General features: G+C 40.9%; 1 protein-coding gene across 1 annotated transcript in view; it reads right to left on the bottom strand.

Moving 5' to 3' along the window:
• LOC311239288 (macrophage mannose receptor 1-like) overlaps positions 1 to 20,580 on the bottom strand; it is a gene marked incomplete at both ends in the record, with an annotated part of 61,577 nt that overhangs the window by 8,719 nt on the left and 32,278 nt on the right. The window contains 5 exons of the mRNA XM_084327595.1: positions 6,359 to 6,600; positions 8,148 to 8,306; positions 11,398 to 11,563; positions 15,139 to 15,368; positions 16,311 to 16,416. Coding sequence (XP_084183721.1) covers positions 6,359 to 6,600; positions 8,148 to 8,306; positions 11,398 to 11,563; positions 15,139 to 15,368; positions 16,311 to 16,416 — 903 coding nt within the window. The remainder of the gene's footprint in view (positions 1 to 6,358; positions 6,601 to 8,147; positions 8,307 to 11,397; positions 11,564 to 15,138; positions 15,369 to 16,310; positions 16,417 to 20,580) is intronic.

Here is a 20,580-nt window from a genome sequence, read left to right as displayed (position 1 = left end):
GAAATGTATAGATGTAGCAGTACTGTCTATCTGTATGTCGTGTATGTCATATGTTATGATGAATTGAAAATGGGGGACCCTGATGTAAACAAGACGAAAGTCTTTCTCTGGTCTGCATCCCCTTAACAATTACGTGTATTGAGCCGTACTGTATTGTACCCATTCTGCAATCTGTTAATAAAGTTTTCAATCAATCAATCAATCCTTAACTTTGAACCTCGGTTGTCAAGCCGCGTCAATGTTGTGTATGCATCTGGGTGTACTTTGTTGCATTGAGCATAACACGCGGGTATTCTGACTTAATGACCCTTCTGGGGGGGGGAGAGAACGGGCAGGGATTAAATGAATGAATGTTGATTAGAGCCTTGGTGTAAACTTTAAGTGGACTTTGAGGAAGTATCGGCGAGAGGGGCTCACGCTTGGAGATGGTTGGTGTTTGAAAGTTGACAACGGTTAAATTATACGGGGGTATGGAGGCGGCACCAGCGTGGGAGGCTGGCTCCCGCTGTCGTGCTGTATATGCGGGGGACGGCAAGGAGTATCTGGGATATGTTTACTGGGTCGGAGGTGAAGATTGTCTGGTCAAGTTTGACGGCTATAAAGTAGACCACACAATGAAAGTGTCTGCCTTGCGGGTCCCTGGTGGGCTGGTCTCGACGTCGGGAGCTAAGGCGGGTAGTGGGAGCGAGGGAGATAATAATAATGCAGGACCTGCTCAGAGGTCTTTAATTGGCATTGGCTATTATCCACAACACACACACACACACCGGAACACACACGCATGCATTGTCTGTAGGATCGCTGATGCGATTCGTCTCTGCGATTAACCCATCCCGTCGTCCTTCCCCCCAAGGGCAGCCGGGAGCAGACAGGCGTCAACGTGAGCCGCGCCAGGGGACCAATCCAAGTGCTCCTGTCCGTCTTCGTCAAGGACGCCACAGTGTTAGCGATCTGTTGTTGTGCATGTTTTTCCATTGGGTTTATCTTATCGGGGGGGAAACCCTTGCGAGCACGGGGAGAACATGCAAACTCCACACAGAAAGGCCTGGGAGATACCCCACCTGGGTACCTGGCATCATGGAAACCTGGTCCCCAAGCGGGAATCGAACCCTGGACCTTCTTGCTGTGAGGCGACAGTGTTAACCACTACACCACCGTGCCGCTATACACCACCGTGCCGCTATGATGATGACAGGGATGGGAATGGTCATGACAGGGGAAAGGAGTCAGATAGTGGCAGTATGGAGTGTGGTGCGGGGGGTGAGAGCGGGGGAGAAGGGTGGAGTAAGGTGGAGAAGAGGAGCAGGGACAGTGGGGGGAAGGGGCTTAAGAGGAAGAAGGGTAGGGGAGATAGCTCAAGTGGGTCAGATGGTGAGGGTAGAGGGGATGATAGTACAGAAGTGATTCATATAGGGGTTAGATTTGAGGGGGAGGGGGGAGTGAGGAAAATAGGGATGTTCGAGTTGCCCAAACTCGTAGATGAGCAATTAGGTGAGGTAAAGTTTGCAAGAGTTTTGGGAGATGGGAATCTGGCCATAGGGTGTGTAAGTGTAGAAAGGCTAGGAAGATGAGGAGCATTGGTGGAGTTAGTGTAAGTAAAGTAGTGAGAGTACGGGAGAAGAGGGGGTGGGGTGTAAGGGGGTGATAGCTGGGATACCGGTCGAGGTTAGCGTAGAGCAGCTGGTGGGAGATTTAAGGAGAAACGTGCGTAATAGGAAAGTTGAGAGTGCAGAAAGGATGAAGAGAGGAGCAGATAGGATAGAGACGGAGACAGTAGTGATTCAGTTTGAAGGTGAGGTTGTTCCTAGTGAGGTGTTTGTAGGGTATATGGTGTATAGGGCTAGGGAGTTTGTTCAGAGTCCACTGAGGTGTTATAGGTGCCAGGAGTTTGGGCATATAGCCATTACGTGTAGGAAGGAACAGAGGTGTGCAAGGTATGGCGGGGAACATGACTATGGGAAGTGTGGAGAGGGAGTGAAGCTGAAGTGTTGTAGTTGTGGTGGGGAGCATAGTGTAGCGTTTAGGGGTTGTGAGGTGATGAAAAGGGAGGTAGTGGTTCAGAGAGTGAGAAGGGAGGGTAAGTTGTCATATGCAGAGGCGGCTAGGAGGGTAGGACAGGGAAGTCAAGATAAAGTACAGGGGTTTAGAGAAGGGCAGTTGGCAGGAAGGGTAGGACAGGAGGATAGAGAGAGGGTGTGGGAGGAGAAGTTTAGTATTGTGGCCTTTGTGGCAGGAGTAGTTAATGCTACGGCGATAGTTAAGGGCAGAACGGAGCGGATAAAGATGATTGTTAGGGTAGCGGTTCAACACTTGGGCATGGAAGGTTTGAAATGGGAGGATGAGGTTAAGGAATTAGAGGAGGGGATTGTGAATATTCAGGAAGTCCAGAGTCAACCCAGTGGAGGCAAGGAGTGTATCATAGAGGGGGGCTCAGTCAGGGAGGAGCAGTGTTAGCTGCACTTCATGATGGGGAGGGGAAAATGGACACTGTAGGGGATTAAGGATTCCAGAAGATGGGGGTAAATGCCAATCATGGTGGCCGTGCACCGTAAAACACCAATAAGAAGAAGAAGAAGAAGAAGAAGAAGAAGAAGAAGAAGAAGAAGAAGAAGAAGAAGAAGAAGAAGAAGAAGAAGAAGAAGAAGAAGAAGAAGAAGAAGAAGAAGAAGAAGAAGAAGAAGAAGAAGAAGAAGAAGGAGGAGGAGGAGGAGGAGGAGGAGGAGGAGGAGAAGAAGAAGAAGAAGAAGAAGAAGAAGAAGAAGAAGAAGAAGAAGAAGAAGAAGAAGAAGAAGAAGAAGAAGAAGAAGAAGAAGAAGAAGAAGGAGGAGGAGGAGGAGGAGGAGGAGGAGGAGGAAGAAGAAGAAGAAGAAGAAGAAGAAGAAGAAGAAGAAGAAGAAGAAGAAGAAGAAGTGTATGCATCTGGGTAGGCATCACAACAGTGTTCACTGTGCCTTTAAGACGGCACGGTGGTCTTACGACAGGGCTGTGAAATACCGTCAATCGTCAGTTGGGTTGGTGTGCTGTTGTGCACTGGTTGAGCATGAAATAAAACGTCTAACCTTACGTCGTAGTCCGGTGCGTTTTTTGGAAACATTATAGTAAATGTATTACATGGCGTTTTAACATTCGCCAAAATGCTTGATTGTGATTGGTCAATAGCTCTCCGTTACCCCTAGCAGCGGTCAATTATTTCTCGATAACTGACCACTGCTATGGGCAACAAGCAATAATGGCCGCTGTTATGGGCAACAGAGCGCTATTGACCAATCACAATCAAGCATTTTGATCGCAGTCACGAAAGCTATAACCTCGTTCCCAGCTTTATCTCGCACAGCTGCGCACTACATCAGGTTCAATCACGTCCACACCTGCCGATGACAGAGGAGCCACAGAACAACTGCGTCTGCATTTGATCTCGTCTTGTCGATGGTGTAAAATGAATTAGGCATATTGTTAGTAAGTTAGCCATGTAATAAGCGGGATAATGTATAGCTATACTCGGTCATTGTCGGCTGCGCCTCGGTGTTCCAGAACTCTGTGTCGGTCAATTATTTTGCGACAATGACCTCGTAGCTATACATTATCCCTTACATAACAGATACACCTAGCTAACATGGGGCTGGCTGCTTTGAGCACACGCGCACACAGGGCTAACGTTAGCTAGCAAGCAGCTAACTAGAACGCTAACTAGAACCTAACCACTACTGTTCCAATAGACTAACATTACACCTAGCTGTGATTTAAATGTGTCCTTAGTAACTTATACTCAAGGGTTGTACTAGGGTTGGATGCAGTTCCCCGTTGGTCGGTCTGTCTGTTTTCCATCTTCTGCTGTGTTTAACGTTATCTGTTTGCGAGTGCTCCCTTGACTGATGGCCAGTATCACAGGAACTTTTATTAAACATTCTATATGTTTGTGGGTTGGCCAGTACTGCAGGAACTTTTATTAAACATTCTATATGTTCGTGGGTTGGCCAGTACTGCGGGAACTTTTATTAAACATTATATGTCCGCGGGTCTTGTGCAGTGCTCTCGTGGCACTGTCAACTAAAGCGAGTCTTCATGAATCACTCGCCAAACATAAAAAATACTCGCATTTGGCGAGTCCAATGGCCTAATTTCCTCCCCTGTCGATTTCACACTGAAATGAAAAAATATTTCATCAACTAAAATATTTCATCAACTAAAATATACAGTACGTCACACCCCGTGCCTCTCCCTGCCGTCTGCAAGTGGCTAATCTTGAGTTGCCGACCCCCCCAGTAAGCTAACCATGGATAAATCCAAAAAAAGGAAAGTCTGAGGTAAATGGAGGGTTTAATTCAGCGTGGACAGATTAATTTGCTTTCACGACTAATGATGCAGGCTTACCTGCTGTATGCCTGATATGTGGTGCGAAATTTGCGAACAATGAAAAATTTACTTTTTATTTGATAGATTTTCCACAAATAAGGGAAGGACTCAAATAGAGCTGCATAGTTCATGGTTTTATTTCAAAGTAGGTCTACATATGCCAGTGTTTTTTCTCCTTTTCTGTGTTTTATTTCAAAGTAGGTCTACACATGGTAGTCTTTTTTCAAAGTGGACTACTTTTTATTTTATAAATGTTCCACAAATAAGGGAAGGACTCAAATATACCTGAATAGTTCAGGGTTTTATTTCAAAGTCGGTCTACAGACACCAGTGTTTTGTCTCCTCTTCTGTGTTTTATTTAAAAATAGGTCTACACAGCCAGTATTTTTTCTCCTCTTCATAAGAGTTTGAGGTTTCCCTTTGTTATAACAGGTAAAAACAGCAATAAAAAGTCAAAATTCTTCTTTTTGTTGCTTTATAATTCCATTAATGCAACAAACTGTGTGCTATAGCCTAAGTCAGTGGTTCTCAACCTTTTTACACCAAGTACCACCTGAGAACGTAGCTGGCTCTCCAAGTACCACCATATGACCGACGTTAAAATACAGTCTATTCAGCTATGCACAGTTCACACAGGAGGCAAATGTATTCCTAATAGCATTATTTATTATTAACTTTTGTCAGACACAGCCACAATGTACAAAGGGGTAGCACTAGAACTAGCAAACTCTTCCACACAACTCATACAATGCAAGGGGCATTGAGAACATAATAACTAACATTCTCACATAGCAAGTGAGAAAATTAAGAACAACTGTATTTCAGCAAATGTACTTAATTCTCTCTCGCTCTCACACAGCAAGCAATTGTCCTTCATTCTCTCTCTCTATCACACTCACACACACACACACACACACACACACAGACACACACACACGCACGCACACACACAGCATGTTGTTGTCCATTGACAACTCACATAAGCAGGGCCGGACTGGGGAAATAATTCAGGCTGGGAAATATAGTGTGAAATATAGCCCCAGTCAGGCCACTTTCTAAGTGGGGGTCCCCCACCAGGAATTATTTTGTTACAAAGACTTAATTTCCTGCATTCTGGTGCAGGATTTTTTTTAAATGTAGCCTTTAAATGCCAGTGTTTGTGATGGCATCACAAATTATTGTTAAAAAAACACACAAAAAGTAAAATATTTTCAATATATCAAATGCAAAGTTGTTAACAGAATTCGGCTATAGGGCGACAATAATGTGGTCAAGAGGCATGGTTTCTATCTTGAGCCTTAACTGGCGTGGTTTATTTATTCACATGAAGAGCAGCAGTAACATACAGGTCTCCTCTCTCTGAGAGGCTTGGGGGGAGAGAAAGAAGTGGGAGGAGACATATCTATTTATACTCGCCACCTGGTAGTACTCCTGAGTGTCTCCGCCTAGAGCGCCCTCTAGTGACAGTTACTAGTGTAAACAGTTATATATATGCAGTTATATATAGAATGTTGAATGTTGATTATATTACATGTTATTTGCACATCGTTGCGGGCAAGACCACCCGCATTTCATTGTATACTTGTATGCCGTGACAAATAAATCTCTTGACTTGACTTGACTTAGACAGTTACTAACAATCCTACACAGAACCTCTGCCTTCAACAAAAGTACATTTTTCTGGGGGGGATTATTACAGGCTAGGCATGTGTCAATGATTAGCAACAACACAGATTTTGATGGATTTTTTGTTTTTTGTAATGTCAGATTTAACAACAACTCTTTTTCAGAATATTTCAGAGTATTTAATTTTTTATCTGACATTACAAAAAATCTAAAAATAAAAATGGTTATGATCAGGGCTGAAGTTGAATAAAAGATTTATGACTGTTTAGACTGCAATACTCTCTGTCACAGTGATCTCCTGGTGGTTCCCCACCTAGGTTATCTAACTATCGCGCCGCGCAACTAGAAACACTGGCCTGGCCTGCTTCAGTGGCCTGACTTCCTCAGAATTATCTTCCTCTGCGTTCTCTATCAGTTTATTGGTGTCCACCATGTCGGAACGGGAGCGATCCTTCTCAAGGAAGAGCGGGTTTTCAAAGCTGTTCACGATCATGGGAGAGGGACGACCAGACCTCTTGTAGAGGAAGCGGGCAGTGACTGCTAGCACTGAGAGAACAGCCATGACCAGAACCACTGTCACAGCTGTGTGGACACGGTGCTGGGGCTTCATGGTCCTGGATGCTGCACAATCACAAGAACAATAATGTCAGGAAACGCTGGTCGCTCATAGGAATTACATTGCAATATTATCAAGGGAAACAGCACCTTGACACTTTGAATTTGTATCAATTCGTTTTAGGAATTAGGAATCTTAACAAGTCATTTAGGGAAGCTGATTGAGAAAGGTAGTTGCCTTTACCCCACAATATAACATGTGCCTGAAGAAAATTACAAATTTCAAAGTAGTCCTTAAAAATAGGAATGGCTATTTCCCTCTAGATAGAGGCATTGAATGTTGGTGATACACTTTTGGGTAATGTTATTGGGCAAAGTTGGATAAGCAGACGTCTCAATACGTTGTACTAAATGCATGGCAACATCTCAACATCTCAACATCTCAACCTCTCAACATCTCAACCTCTCAACATATCAAACTCTCAACCTCTAAACTTCTCAATCTCTCAACATCTCAACATATCAAACTCTCAACCTCTAAACGTCTCAATCTCTCAACATCTCAAACTCTCAACCTCTCAACATCTCAACCTCTCACTCAACATCTAAACAGCTCAACATCTCAACCTTTCAACATCTCAACATCTCAAACTCTCAACATCTCAACTTCTCAACATCTCAACATCTTAACTTCTCAACATCTCAACATCTCAACGTCTTAACATCTCAACATCTCAACCTCTCATTGCCCAGATGAATTCCAGTGTATATTCTTCCTTCTGTCTCACTCACTTCCTGTTGGAAAGCACATTGTGCCCATCATGTTGCCCAAACACTTGCTCAGTGTATCACCACCTTGTAGCCTACAGTATGTGCAAATATAGAGGAAACCGTGGCAAAAAGAAGAAATCATTTGAATTGAGTTACTATATAATCCAAAATCCTAGGACGTAAATCTACAGCATCATGATTAGGAGGATTGGGGGAATTACAGGAGAGATTGCTCTGCACAATCACGCTGCACGCTTGTGTGTCTTTGTACTGTATATTATCAACTGATCAAATATGCTAAACTGTTCCCAATTCAATGGAATTGCCTATTAGTCTGTAGCATATATCAATGAGGTTATTTGTGAGAACATATTGTTTTAGCTTATCAATACCTACAAATGCACTGATAAAACATATGGTACAACTGTAATTGATTTGGCAACAAAGAACAGGGTTTTCTAAATACAAGCCACTCACGTGCAATAAACTCATTGCATGTTTCCAAACACACTTCATTTTGATAATCTAAACTCTAGATATTAATACTTTACAATCAAATTGGTTTCATGAATGAGGCCCATTGATCTTGGCATGTATATCATTATTTTGCACTCGTATTGGCTATGACTAGAAAAATATATGGAACTTACCAGATGTTGGTGAGACGGGCTTCGGTATCACTGCTGGAAAAGACCATCAGATAAATCATCAGCCATAAGGAATATAACCATGTGATCATATTGATAACTTCTGTATCAATTCTTTCTGCAAAAATGTATTCCATTACAGCATCTCTAGACTATAGGTACGGCCACCTTGTGGAAGTGGTCTGCTGGTCTCACCTTTGGCTGTTCTACAGATGTATGGCCTCATACTCCATATATGTGTCGAAGACCATTTCCCATCTGAGGTCTGGATGCGACCATAGCTGCTGGCTTGAGCATACTCGTCCCTCCAGTTACTGTAGTCCATGGCCGACGTGTCCCGCCACAACCAATTCCCTAGGGGCAAACAGAACAATGTTTACTATCATTTATTTATTCACTCATTCAAATTAAACATGTATGTATAACAAGGGTAGTCGCATAACATTAACGTACATTTTTCAAGTAAGCCCCGAGCAACGAGACAGACAATATATATAGTCAACAAAATGTTTCACATAAAAACATAGCTTGAAGTGAACATGGAAGTGAGAGATAAAGAGAGAAGCAGAAGCTCTATATTAACTAAACAATGAGCTCTCCATGGGTGCTACCACTTGGTCGTATCAATTCCTGTGAGACAACACAGCTTCAGATCTTTTTATTAATGTACATTCAAAGACCATTACAGAATAAATGCATATTGTTATACAATTACAATTGACAATTTAGTCATTTACCTGACACTTTTATCCAAAGTGACTTACAGATTGTGAACAACAAGTCACCAGGAGGGGTACACATTGTTTGTCAATGCTTGAGTTGAGTGCATAGTAGTAGTAGTATAGACATATTAGCAAGATATGTAGTAGTATACGAATAGTAGCATAGTATTAGGGTACATAATAGTAAATAGTTTTTAGTGTCATTCTTATGCATTCTATTTTATAGTGTACATGGTTGTTCTGTATGTAAAGAGCATTAAATATTTGGTCCATCAATCCCGTTTTTTGTGAAGACATGCAGTATCCCAGTATACTGTAAGTTTACCTTTGCGGGTTTTGAACAAGCCTATCGAGAAAGAGCTGTATTGATCTTTATAGTTTTGTATTTCCTCTTCAATGAACTTTTGCTCAAGTGGATCTTCAATGCTGACCAGAGATGCATCTACACACACACACACACACACACACACACACACACACACACACACACACACACACACACACACACACACACACACACACACACACACACACACACACACACACACACACACACACACACACACACACACACACACACACACACACACACACACACACACACACACACACACACACACACACAGTTAATTACTACTAATTGCAAATGAATACATTACATATGCATTTTGCCATTAAACATATAGTTTAAATTAGGAAAAATAATACAATGAACTACAGTATGTTCAGAGTAACAACATTTTGTCAGATGGAATTTGATTGGATTTACATACCATGTCTTAGACAACTAGAAGCTGCATCTGGCCAAGAAAGATACTCTGTGAGGAAGAGGTAACAATGACCTCTAAATGGCATCCAGGCAACATTATCTCGAGAACGATCTGTAACCACCTCTTCAGGGCAAACTCCTGGGTATTGGGTTGACATAGATGGTGGGACATCTGTGGGTTGAAGAGATTAAGATACAAGGTTTGGGTTTCGCTGATTGGATGATTAGAGAGTTACTCCTGTTTACGATACATACAATCCAGTTTACTGACTATCTAACTAGTAATAACCTCCACAAATCCTTGTTGGAGGGGATCTCTCATTTAAATTATTCCATTTTTTCCTATTAAAGGTGCTGGAAGTGGTATTCCTTTGTTAAAATAAGTGTTCCCACTTTATCCAATCAGGAGGGAGAACCCTAGATATTTTTACTTATTTCAAGAAATCTTACCAAGCCAAATCTTTTTACTGCACTGGTAGATTGTTTTACTTGTTTCAACGACACATTTGCTTAAAACTTGTTTTTATTTCTTATTTATTTCTTATTTTTGCAGTGTGGAGTTCTCTCTCCTGATTGGATGAAGTGGGAAGGGATACCATAAAATATATTTTCTGTTTACTGCAGAGCGGAGGGACTGGGAGACCCATGTTACTGACCCGACACTCTATATCAGTGATGGCTGTCTGAGCGTACAGCTATTACTTTAACATGTAGACCAATTATTAAAAACAGAAAAACTAAAACAAAAACACTGTGCCCATTAAATGGGTAAAGACCATTGAGACATGTAGTGTGATTTGGGGCTCTACAAATTAATCTGACTTGATAGGTGCTGTAATCTTGGGTCGGTAGGATATAACCCAGATAATCATATTTAGCTCTGGTTCACAAGCCTTCCCTCTCATTAGGCCTACTACAATTCCACCAATCAGGCAGGGGTGTAAAGTACTTGAGTAATTGTACTTCGTTACAATACTTAAGTACTGTTTTTGGGTATTTGTACTTTACTCAAGTATTATTAGGTTTGTATACTTCTACATTTACTCAATTATATTTCAGAGAAAAAAACATAATTTGTACTCCTTAAATTTAAAATGCAGACCTACAAAGTACAAATCTTGCAGGTCCAACCATTTTAATTAGTATATTTGTTTCTCTGGCCAAACTAGCGTTAACATTATTAATCCTGCAGCCGCCCTTTATTTAAATGGTGTCTGATACATTGTTGCCTGTGGCTACGTTTGTACTGCATTTAAAATTTTCATATGTTCATGTCTATGTAGTTTGTCAAATTGTTATTTATGGTCATGTTTTGTATTGCTTGTCTGTCTGAGACCAAGGACCACAATGGAAATAAGTATTGACTTTTTTGTGTAGCATCCTTGACGTTTTTCTGGAATCTTGTATTTAAAAAAAATCAAATCAAATCAAATCAAATCAAAAACAGCCAATCAATTCCCCATCAATGGAAAATGAACCCGCCCATACCCATGCTGATTGGTCCTTGTGCAAGACTAGAAAGCGGGGATCTTTGACACCTGCTATCGGAAGAATAGACAGTCAGAGTGACAAGCTACAGAAGATGGCCACAAACGATAGTACTAGTGATGAAGAGGCCGAAACGGAACATTTCATTGCCCCGGAATAAAAAAAAACTTTTTTACTTTACATTTTTAGTACTTGAGTACATTTAAAAATAGAAACTTTTTTACTTTTACTCAAGTGTGTTTTTAGCCAGATACTCTGACTTTTACTTGAGTACGATTTTGAGACGGTACCCATACTTTCACTTAAGTATAATTTTTGGGTACTTTTTACACCCGTGCAATTAGGTAATAATAATACTATATTCTGGCGTTCCTAATCACATGAACTCCATCGAATATAAACGCTGACATTTAAAATGACTGATCTATTCATTCATTTGAAATGATGCAACTGCCTATCATGTTACCTGTGGACTGCATACAGATACTGTTAATGGTCTTATTGCAGAAAGCAGTTTTCCACCCTCCGTCCACATCAATATACACACATGGCCGGTCACTACTTGGCTCATTCCTTCCCCATTTGGAAATACTCAGATGCCAGCCATCGATGAACCTGAAGTAACCTTCAGTCTGGAAAGAGATATAGGGTGTGAAACATTAACACTACTAGAGATATAGGATGTGAAACATTACACTACTAGAGATATAGGGTGTGATACATTTACACTACTAGAGATATAGGGTGTGAAACATTACACTACTAGAGATATATGGTGTGATACATTTACACTACTATAGATATATGGTGTGAAACATTAACACTACTAGAGATAATGGTGTGAAACATTCACACTACTAGAGATATAGGGTGTGAGGCATTCACACTACTAGATATATAGGATGTGGAACATTAACACTACTAGAGATACTGGTGTGAGACATTCACACTACTAGAGATATAGGGTGTGAGGCATTCACACTACTAGATATATAGGATGTGGAACATTAACACTACTAGAGATAATGGTGTGAGACATTCACACTACTAGAGATATAGAGCGTGAAACATTATACTACTAGATATATAGGGTGTGAGCCATTTACACTACTAGATATATAGGATGTGGAACATTAACACTACTAGAGATAATGGTGTGAGACATTCACACTACTAGAGATATAGGGTGTGAAACAATAACACTACTAGAGATATAGGGTGTGAAACATTAACACTACTAGATATATAGGGTGCGAAACATTAACACTACTAGAGATATATGGTGTGAAACATTACCACTACTAGAGATATAGGGTGTGATACATTTACACTACTAGAGATATAGGGTGTGAAACAATAACACTACTAGAGATATAGGGTGTGAAACATTAACACTACTAGATATATAGGGTGTGAAACATTAACACTACTAGAGATATAGGGTGTGAAACATTACCACTACTAGAGATATAGGGTGTGAAACATTAACACTACTAGAGATATAGGGTGTGAGGCATTCACACTACTAGAGATATAGAGCGTGAAACATTATACTACTAGATATATAGGGTGTGAGCCATTTACACTACTAGATATATAGGATGTGGAACATTAACACTACTAGATATATAGGGTGTGAGGCATTCACACTACTAGAGATATAGAGTGTGAAACATTATACTACTAGATATATAGGGTGTGAGACATTGACACTACTAGAGATATAGGGTGTGAATTAGGCTTGTCTCCCTGCCCTTTCTCCCCTAATCACCTCCATCGTAAACTCCTCTCTGACCACTGGCCTATTTCCCCCCGCCCTCAAAATTGCTTCTGTCACCCCCTTACTAAAAAAACCCGGTCTCAACCCTGAAACCCTTGATAATTTCCGCCCCATTTCCAACCTCCCCTTCCTCTAAAAAATAATTGAGCGAGCCATTGCCTCCCAATTAAAATCCTACCTCGACAACAATAACCTTTATGATACATTTCAATCCGGATTCCGCACCAAACACAGCACCGAAACTGCTCTTCTAAAGGTCACCAACGACATACTCCTCTCTGCCGACTCTGGTTCCCTCTCCATCCTCATTCTCCTAGACCTCAGCGCTGCTTTTGACACCATCAGTCACCCCATCCTCATCACTCGTCTCCAGTCCTCCGTTGGCATCTCCGGAATCCCCCTCACCTTGCTCCAATCATACCTCTCACACAGGCACCAATTCATCTCTATCAACAACTGCAAATCCCCCACTGCCCCCATCACTCATGGTGTCGCCCAAGGCTCAGTACTTGGTCCCCTGCTCTTCATCCTCTACATCCTTCCATTTGGTCTGATTCTCCGCCAACATGGCCTCCGTTTTCACTGTTATGCAGACGACACTCAGCTCTACCTCTCCACCAAGACTATCACTCCAGCCACTCTCTCAACCCTCACCACCTGCCTCACAGACATCAAAACATGGATGCAAAATAACTTTCTCAAATTAAACTGCAATAATTCAGAAATCATCATTATCGGTCCAAAATCCCTCACCAGCCACACCCAGGATTTCACCCTAAATATTGATGGTTCCATTGTCACCCCCTCCACTCACATCCGTAACCTTGGCATCATCCTGGACTCCACCCTTTCTTTCCTCCCCCATGTGAACCACATAACCAAATCGGCCTTCTATCACCTCCGGAACATTGCTCGTCTCCGCCCCTCCCTATCACTCTCCGCTGCTGAAACACTGGTTCGTGCATTCATATCATCAAGACTAGATTACTGCAACAGCATCCTCTACGGCTCACCAAACACTATCCTCAATAAACTCCAATATGTCCAAAACTCTGCTGCCCGCATGCTCACCTCCACCTGTCGCTCTGATCACATCACCCCTGTCCTCCACGACCTCCACTGGCTTCCAATCAAATACAGGATACATTTTAAAATACTACTCATCACATTTAAAGCCCTCAGCAACCTTGCCCATCCCTACCTGTCTGACCTCCTCCACCGTCACACGCCCAGATGCCGTCTGTAGATGCCAACCTCCTAACACCTCCAACGACCAAGCTCCGGACCTGGGGCGACAGGGCCTTTGCTGCTGCTGCCCCCTCCCTCTGGAATGCCCTCCCCAGCCATATCCGTGATGCAAACACTCTGACATCTTTTAAATCAGCCCTCAAAACTCACCTTTTCAATCTTGCTTTTGACCTCTAATTCTGTCGGTTTTATTTGATTTTGTCATGTATTATTTTGTTTTGTTTTGTTCTGTTTTTTGTTTTGCCATAGTTTGTCTCTCCTGCCCATGTAAAGCGTCTTTGAGCACCTGGAAAAGCGCTATATAAGATAGATGCATTATTATTATTATTATTATTATTATTACTAGAGATATAGGGTGTGAGACATTAACACTACTAGAGATATAGGGTGTGAGACATTAACACTACTAGATATATAGGGTGTGAACTGTGAAACATGGACTTATATAGGGTGTGAAACATCAACTTAATTGAAGCTTGTTTTTCAGTTTGTTTTTCCCTTTTTTCCCTAAATACCTTGAATGTAATCCCCTGATGTTTGTACAGTGACTTCATATTTAAATAGGTCAATTAACTTTAAATTAAATTAATTCAAGAAGATTTTCTTTCAAATTTGAATATTGTAAAACTTGGTATGAAACCAACCGACAAGTTCATGAGAAGAGATGTTCTATTTCTGTGTTCTGTCAGCAAGCAAACAAACAAACAGTGATTTCTGTTTTAAATCTTTGAATATTTTCAGTTGAAATTGAATCAACTGCACTCTATATACACACATCTTTGTTGACAAGATGTATGGTGAACGCATTGAAGTTGTTCATAAACAAACCCCCAATACCTTCTTATCTCTTTATCTGACATCTCTGAAGTTGACTTGTACTGAATTGACTTATTTATCCTGATAGTATACTTGTGTAGCTTACTAGCTTGTCTTTTCCCAGTATGTTTTTGATTTGTTTTATACTGTGTCTCTGGTGTATGCAAAATGTTAGCCATCGGTAATTTGGAAATTCCTATTGATACATTTACAAATACATCCTAAATACATTATTTAGGAGCTTCTGCGATTTACATGAATTACATAATCTAAATACTTGTGCACGTTTCTTTGATCTCCCTTGAACATATCCAAGAGAAGTGTAGCTGTGTGTACAGTTGTGATGAGCTACTGGTGCAGTACCTCGTTCTTGTTGAGGCCGATCCATAACGGCGTCTGGAGATTGAGCGCCTGAAGCTCAGCATAGGCCTGTGACCAGTCGCTCCTCAGACTCGCCAGTTGGGCGCCGTTTTCCTCACATTGTTTCCTGCCGTCTTTCCAGGTCAGATTCTGAGTGAGAACCTTGAAGGAGTCATTACCCAGCTTAACGTAGGTCTCAGGGTTTGGTTCTGGAGAGATTTGGAATTTTGTGTCTGTTGAGGGAAGAGAGAAATATCAGATGGGAGGTGTTTCAGTTCTTCATTTGAATCTATGGTAAATGGACTGTGTTTATATAGCCCTTTTGCAAGTCCAACAACCACTCAAAGTGTTTTAAATGTTTTCAAAATGCTTCAGAAAGTGCTTGTGCCTCACCACGCCAATCAGCTAGTCTGGAGCAGTTAGGGTACATTTCCTCAGACCTCTTTAGGCAGAGCCTGAGGTGGCCAGCAATATAAACCCATCCCCCACTCAACTCCAACCCACACAACAAGATTCAAGATTCAAGATTCAATCGTTTTATTTCAACAGACCAAAACAAAAGTTCAAAACCATGTGGCATTACACATACCTTTAATAGAATGTATTTACATTAGAAATGCTTAAATTCCAGAGAAAAGCCATTGACAAGACAAGACAAGCATTGTTTACAGGCTGACCATGACATTGAACATGTGGATGCTCTAAAACAAGCTAATATAAAACTTAGAACTCAATACTGATAACTGATAATAAATTTTTTGTTATGGCCAATTACCTATTTCTACTGATATCAATATGATTTGGTCAATGTTGATACTGAAAGTGATAAGATATGAAAACACTGTAAATGGAAAATAATCTCTTTATTTCTGTTTATTGCAAACCCGTTCATCTGTGTGGCAAATAAAATAAAAACGGCCTCCATTTATTCACATCTGTCCTCATCGTATCAATGCCAATAAACTAAATAATTATAATTGGCTGACACCAATATGTTGGCCAATATATCTGCACAGTTTTTCTCATTGGACTGATGCCTGGCTATGATTGATACCATTATGCCGTTAACGTTCTCATCAGTAAGTTTAGAAATATACTGGTACCCATTGCTGTGTTGTTGCTTTGGTCTTAGTAGGTACAACTTCAGCTAGTTCCCCAATGCAAGAAATACTCACCAACTTTCCGCTGACAGACATATTCAATGGTGTCGTTGCATGACTTCGTCACCCATTTCCCTATCCCCATGGAAGGACTGATGCTCATTGCAACACACTTTTCTTCCTGGTCAGAGATAGAAGGGGAGTGATTACGGCAGTAATCTTGTTAAAGGGAAAGAGCTAATCAACTTTTAAAGGTTCAAGGAGTTTTTGATTTAGGAATCAGTGATAATTTCCCAATAGCCTGAATCAGGAATACTAAGCTAAAGAAAACAAAATCACACAATATTATAAAAAGAAATCTAAAACATTTCAATGATCAAGCTTTCCTATTTGATCTACTCAATAGTGACATCTCATATTCTGAAATTCCGGGTATAGAATTGGCCTTAGACTTCTTCAGTAAAACTCTCCTATCAATCATTGATAAACACGCACCATTTAAGAAACTCAGAGTGAAGGATAGATCAACTCCTTAATTGGGTTACACCTGAGCTATCATTGCTATTCAAAGAAAGGAATAGAGCCTGGACACGTGTATGCTTTTACCAACGCGTTCGTGTTTCCGGGTTCCCGTTTTGCGCTGTGATTGGCCAGGTCATGTGACATGTGCGCCAATCGTGGGACGCCAAGTTCTGCGCCTATTTCCGGGTCGAACAGCCTGCAAACGACCTAACGCCTAGTTTATCACTGGTTAAGCTTAGGCGACTCTTTCAAAGTTGGTTAAGGTTAGAGTTTGGAATCAGGGCAGGCGTTCTATCACCCTGCTCTAAGACAAACTCTAACCTTAACCAACTTCGAAAGAGTGTAGAAACTTGCGGTCCTTGCGGCGTACATGTCACATGACCTGGCCAATCAGAGACGCGGAAACACGAACGCGTTGGTAAAAGCATTCAGGCAGCCTGGACTCTAGCCAGACGCTCTGGGGATCCATCCCATTGGCTATCTTTTAGACAGATTAGAAACAAATGTACATCATCTGTCAAAAATGCTAAATCAAGCTATTATTTAGAATTAATCACAAGTTCATACTCTGACCCAACAACATTTTGGAAAGCAGTAAATTCAAATAAAACCAAGACTACCATTTCCCTGCCTATAGAGGTCAAATATAATGACTGTTTGATAACAGAAGGTGAAGAGATTTGCTTAGCCTTCAATAGCCATTTTGCCCAAGCTGGACTGTTGTTTAATGAAGTAGACTGTGAGCATGATTGTGAAGAGCCTCCTCCTGGTGTCTGCTATGAAATGAAGGGCCTGCCACCACATTTTTCTTTGAGCCTATTACCGGATGCCGCTTTTAATATGTTGGTGTCTATTGATACAAAAAAGTCGACTGGGAAGGACAACTTGGACCCTTACTTTCTTAAATTAGCTGCTCATGTAATCACAGAGCAAATAACCTAAAATTAGATTAGGTCCATTATCCCTTACCTGCCCTCATCCCCCTTTTTTCCCTACTTCCCTAGCCCTATTTTTTGTTTGATCTATTATTATTATTATTATTATTAGTGTGGGTGACCTGGCGAAGCCAGGTTGCAACCCACACTATACATATCCATACTCTTTTTATTTATTCTTTATTCCACCGATTTTGCAAACACTTTGCAACACGTAAGCGTTCGCGCCCCATACACGTGAAAGGTATCAAAACGAGCGGCTTGCCTATGGCAACACCGGTCTCCGAACTCGTAAAGTTTCACCGCACCGTCTGGCTACGAATCGACTTTAAACGGTAACATTTCAGAAATGCATGCAATTTAGAGTGCGAGATCCACCGATTTTCCAAACAACACTCGTGCCAGAGCGTTCGCGCCCCATACACGTGAAAGGTATCAAAACGACCGGCTTGCTCCAACTCGATGTGCTATTCGAACTCGTAAAGTTTCACCGCACCGTCTGGCTACGAATCGACTTTAAACGGTAACATTTCGGAAATACAGTGCAATTTAGAGTTTCAAACACTTTGCAACACGTAAGCGTTCGCGCACCATACACGTGAAAGGTATCAAAACGAGCGGCTTGCCTATGGCAACTGCGGTCTTCGAACCCGTAAAAGTTTCACCGCACCGTCTGGCTACGAATCGACTTTAAACGGTAACATTTCGGTCCCATTGGGAATGCATTGCATTTTAGAGTGTAGCAGCTGAAATAATCTTTTTCCCCCTACCTTGGGTGAATTGCGAGTGTGATCTCAATTTTGGACGTAGAAATAAAACAAACACATCAAAACGATGACACGGCTGTAATAAATGGAATTGGACATTTCTATCTCAACTGACGACCATTTGTTTGAAGGTTCTCCTCCCCATTGACCGCCATGCAATCGCCCTCTAGAAATCCATTTTTTTTTAGCCTTCTGTTCCGATCGCCGAAGGAGTGCCACAATATCGCACGAATGCCACAATCTCGCTCACAACCCTTCGCCTACTTGTTGTAGTGCTCTTGTGCGAGTCACAACGCTTCATCTCTTATAGTTTTCTTTTAATCAACGTGACAATGCAGTCATGTAAAGAAATTTCAGAATATGCAAGTCATTGTGCTCATGGCTGATTGGTTCAGGCTTAACAGCTGTGAGGCTCAGGGCTCATGGCTGAGCTGACCTGCCAATGACATCATCCACTTAACCCATCATTGGCCATCACTGTGTTGCACTACTGAATTGCTGGACAGCGCCCTCTGTCTTGTGGGTTGTGTCATTGTACTCAGTAGGGATATCCTCTTTCATTTTTCATTGGTCCATGTTGACCACCTTTCATTGGTCGATGTTGACCACTCCCCCGATCCTTAGACCACGCCCCCTTAGGCCACACCCCCTCAGTGTATCTCTTGAACCGTTTGTCGTAGAGACTTGCGGTTTGTGCCATTGGTCGATGTTGACCACCTTTCATTGGTCGATGTTGACCACTCCCCCGATCATTAGACCACGCCCCCTTAGACCACACCCCCTCAGTGTATCTCTTGAACCGTTTGTCGTAGAGACTTGCGGATTGTGCCATTGTACTCAGTAGGGATATCCTCTTTCATTTTTCATTGGTCCATGTTGACCCCCTTTCATTGGTCGATGTTGACCACTCCCCCGATCCTTAGACCACGCCCCCTTAGGCCACACCCCCTCAGTGTATCTCTTGAACCGTTTGTCGTAGAGACTTGCGGATTGTGCCATTGTACTCGGTGTAATAGTGTAATAGTGTGTAATAGTGTAATAGTGTAATAGTGTAATAGTGTGTAATAGTGTGTAATAGTGTAATTGTGTAATAGTGTAATAGTGTGTAATAGTGTGTAATAGTGTAATATTGTGTAATATTGTGTAATAGTGTAATAGTGTTTAATAGTGTAATAGTGTAATAGTGTGTAATAGTGTAATAGTGTAATAGTGTGTAATAGTGTAATAGTGTGTAATAGTGTAATAGTGTAATATTGTGTAATAGTGTAATAGTGTAATAGTGTGTAATAGTGTAATAGTGTGTAATAGTGTGTAATAGTGTGTAATAGTGTAATAGTGTAATAATGTGTAATAGTGTAATAGTGTGTAATAGTGTAATATTGTGTAATAGTGTAATAGTGTGTAATAGTGTGTAATAGTGTAATAGTGTGTAATAGTGTAATAGTGTGTAATAGTGTAATAGTGTAATAGTGTGTAATAGTGTAATAGTGTAATAGTGTGTAATAGTGTAATAGTGTAATATTGTGTAATCGTGTAATAGTGTAATAGTGTAATAGTGTAATAGCGTGTAATAGTGTAATAGTGTAATAGAGTGTAATAGTGTGTAATAGTGTAATAGTGTAATAGTGTAATAGTGTGTAATAGTGTAATAGTGTAATAGTGTGTAATAGTGTAATAGTGTAATAGTGTGTAATAGTGTAATAGTGTAATAGTGTGTAATAGTGTAATAGTGTGTAATAGTGTGTAATAGTGTAATAGTGTAATAGTGTGTAATAGTGTAATAGTGTGTAATAGTGTAATAGTGTGTAATAGTGTGTAATAGTGTAATAGTGTAATAGTGTGTAATAGTGTAATAGTGTGCAATAGTGTAATAGTGTAATAGTGTAATAGTGTGTAATAGTGTAATAGTGTAATAGTGTGTAATAGTGTAATAGTGTAATAGTGTGTAATAGTGTAATAGTGTAATAGTGTGTAATAGTGTAATAGTGTGTAATAGTGTGTAATAGTGTAATAGTGTGTAATAGTGTAATAGTGTAATAGTGTAATAGTGTGTAATAGTGTAATAGTGTAATAGTGTGTAATAGTGTATTAGTGTGTAATAGTGTAATAGTGTAATAGTGT

Source organism: Notolepis coatsorum (genome assembly GCF_963971535.1).
Source record: "Notolepis coatsorum genome assembly, chromosome: 13".
Taxonomy (NCBI): domain Eukaryota; kingdom Metazoa; phylum Chordata; class Actinopteri; order Aulopiformes; family Paralepididae; genus Notolepis; species Notolepis coatsorum.
Note: the sequence above shows the minus strand (reverse complement) of the source record. Positions and strands in the feature narration are given on the sequence as shown.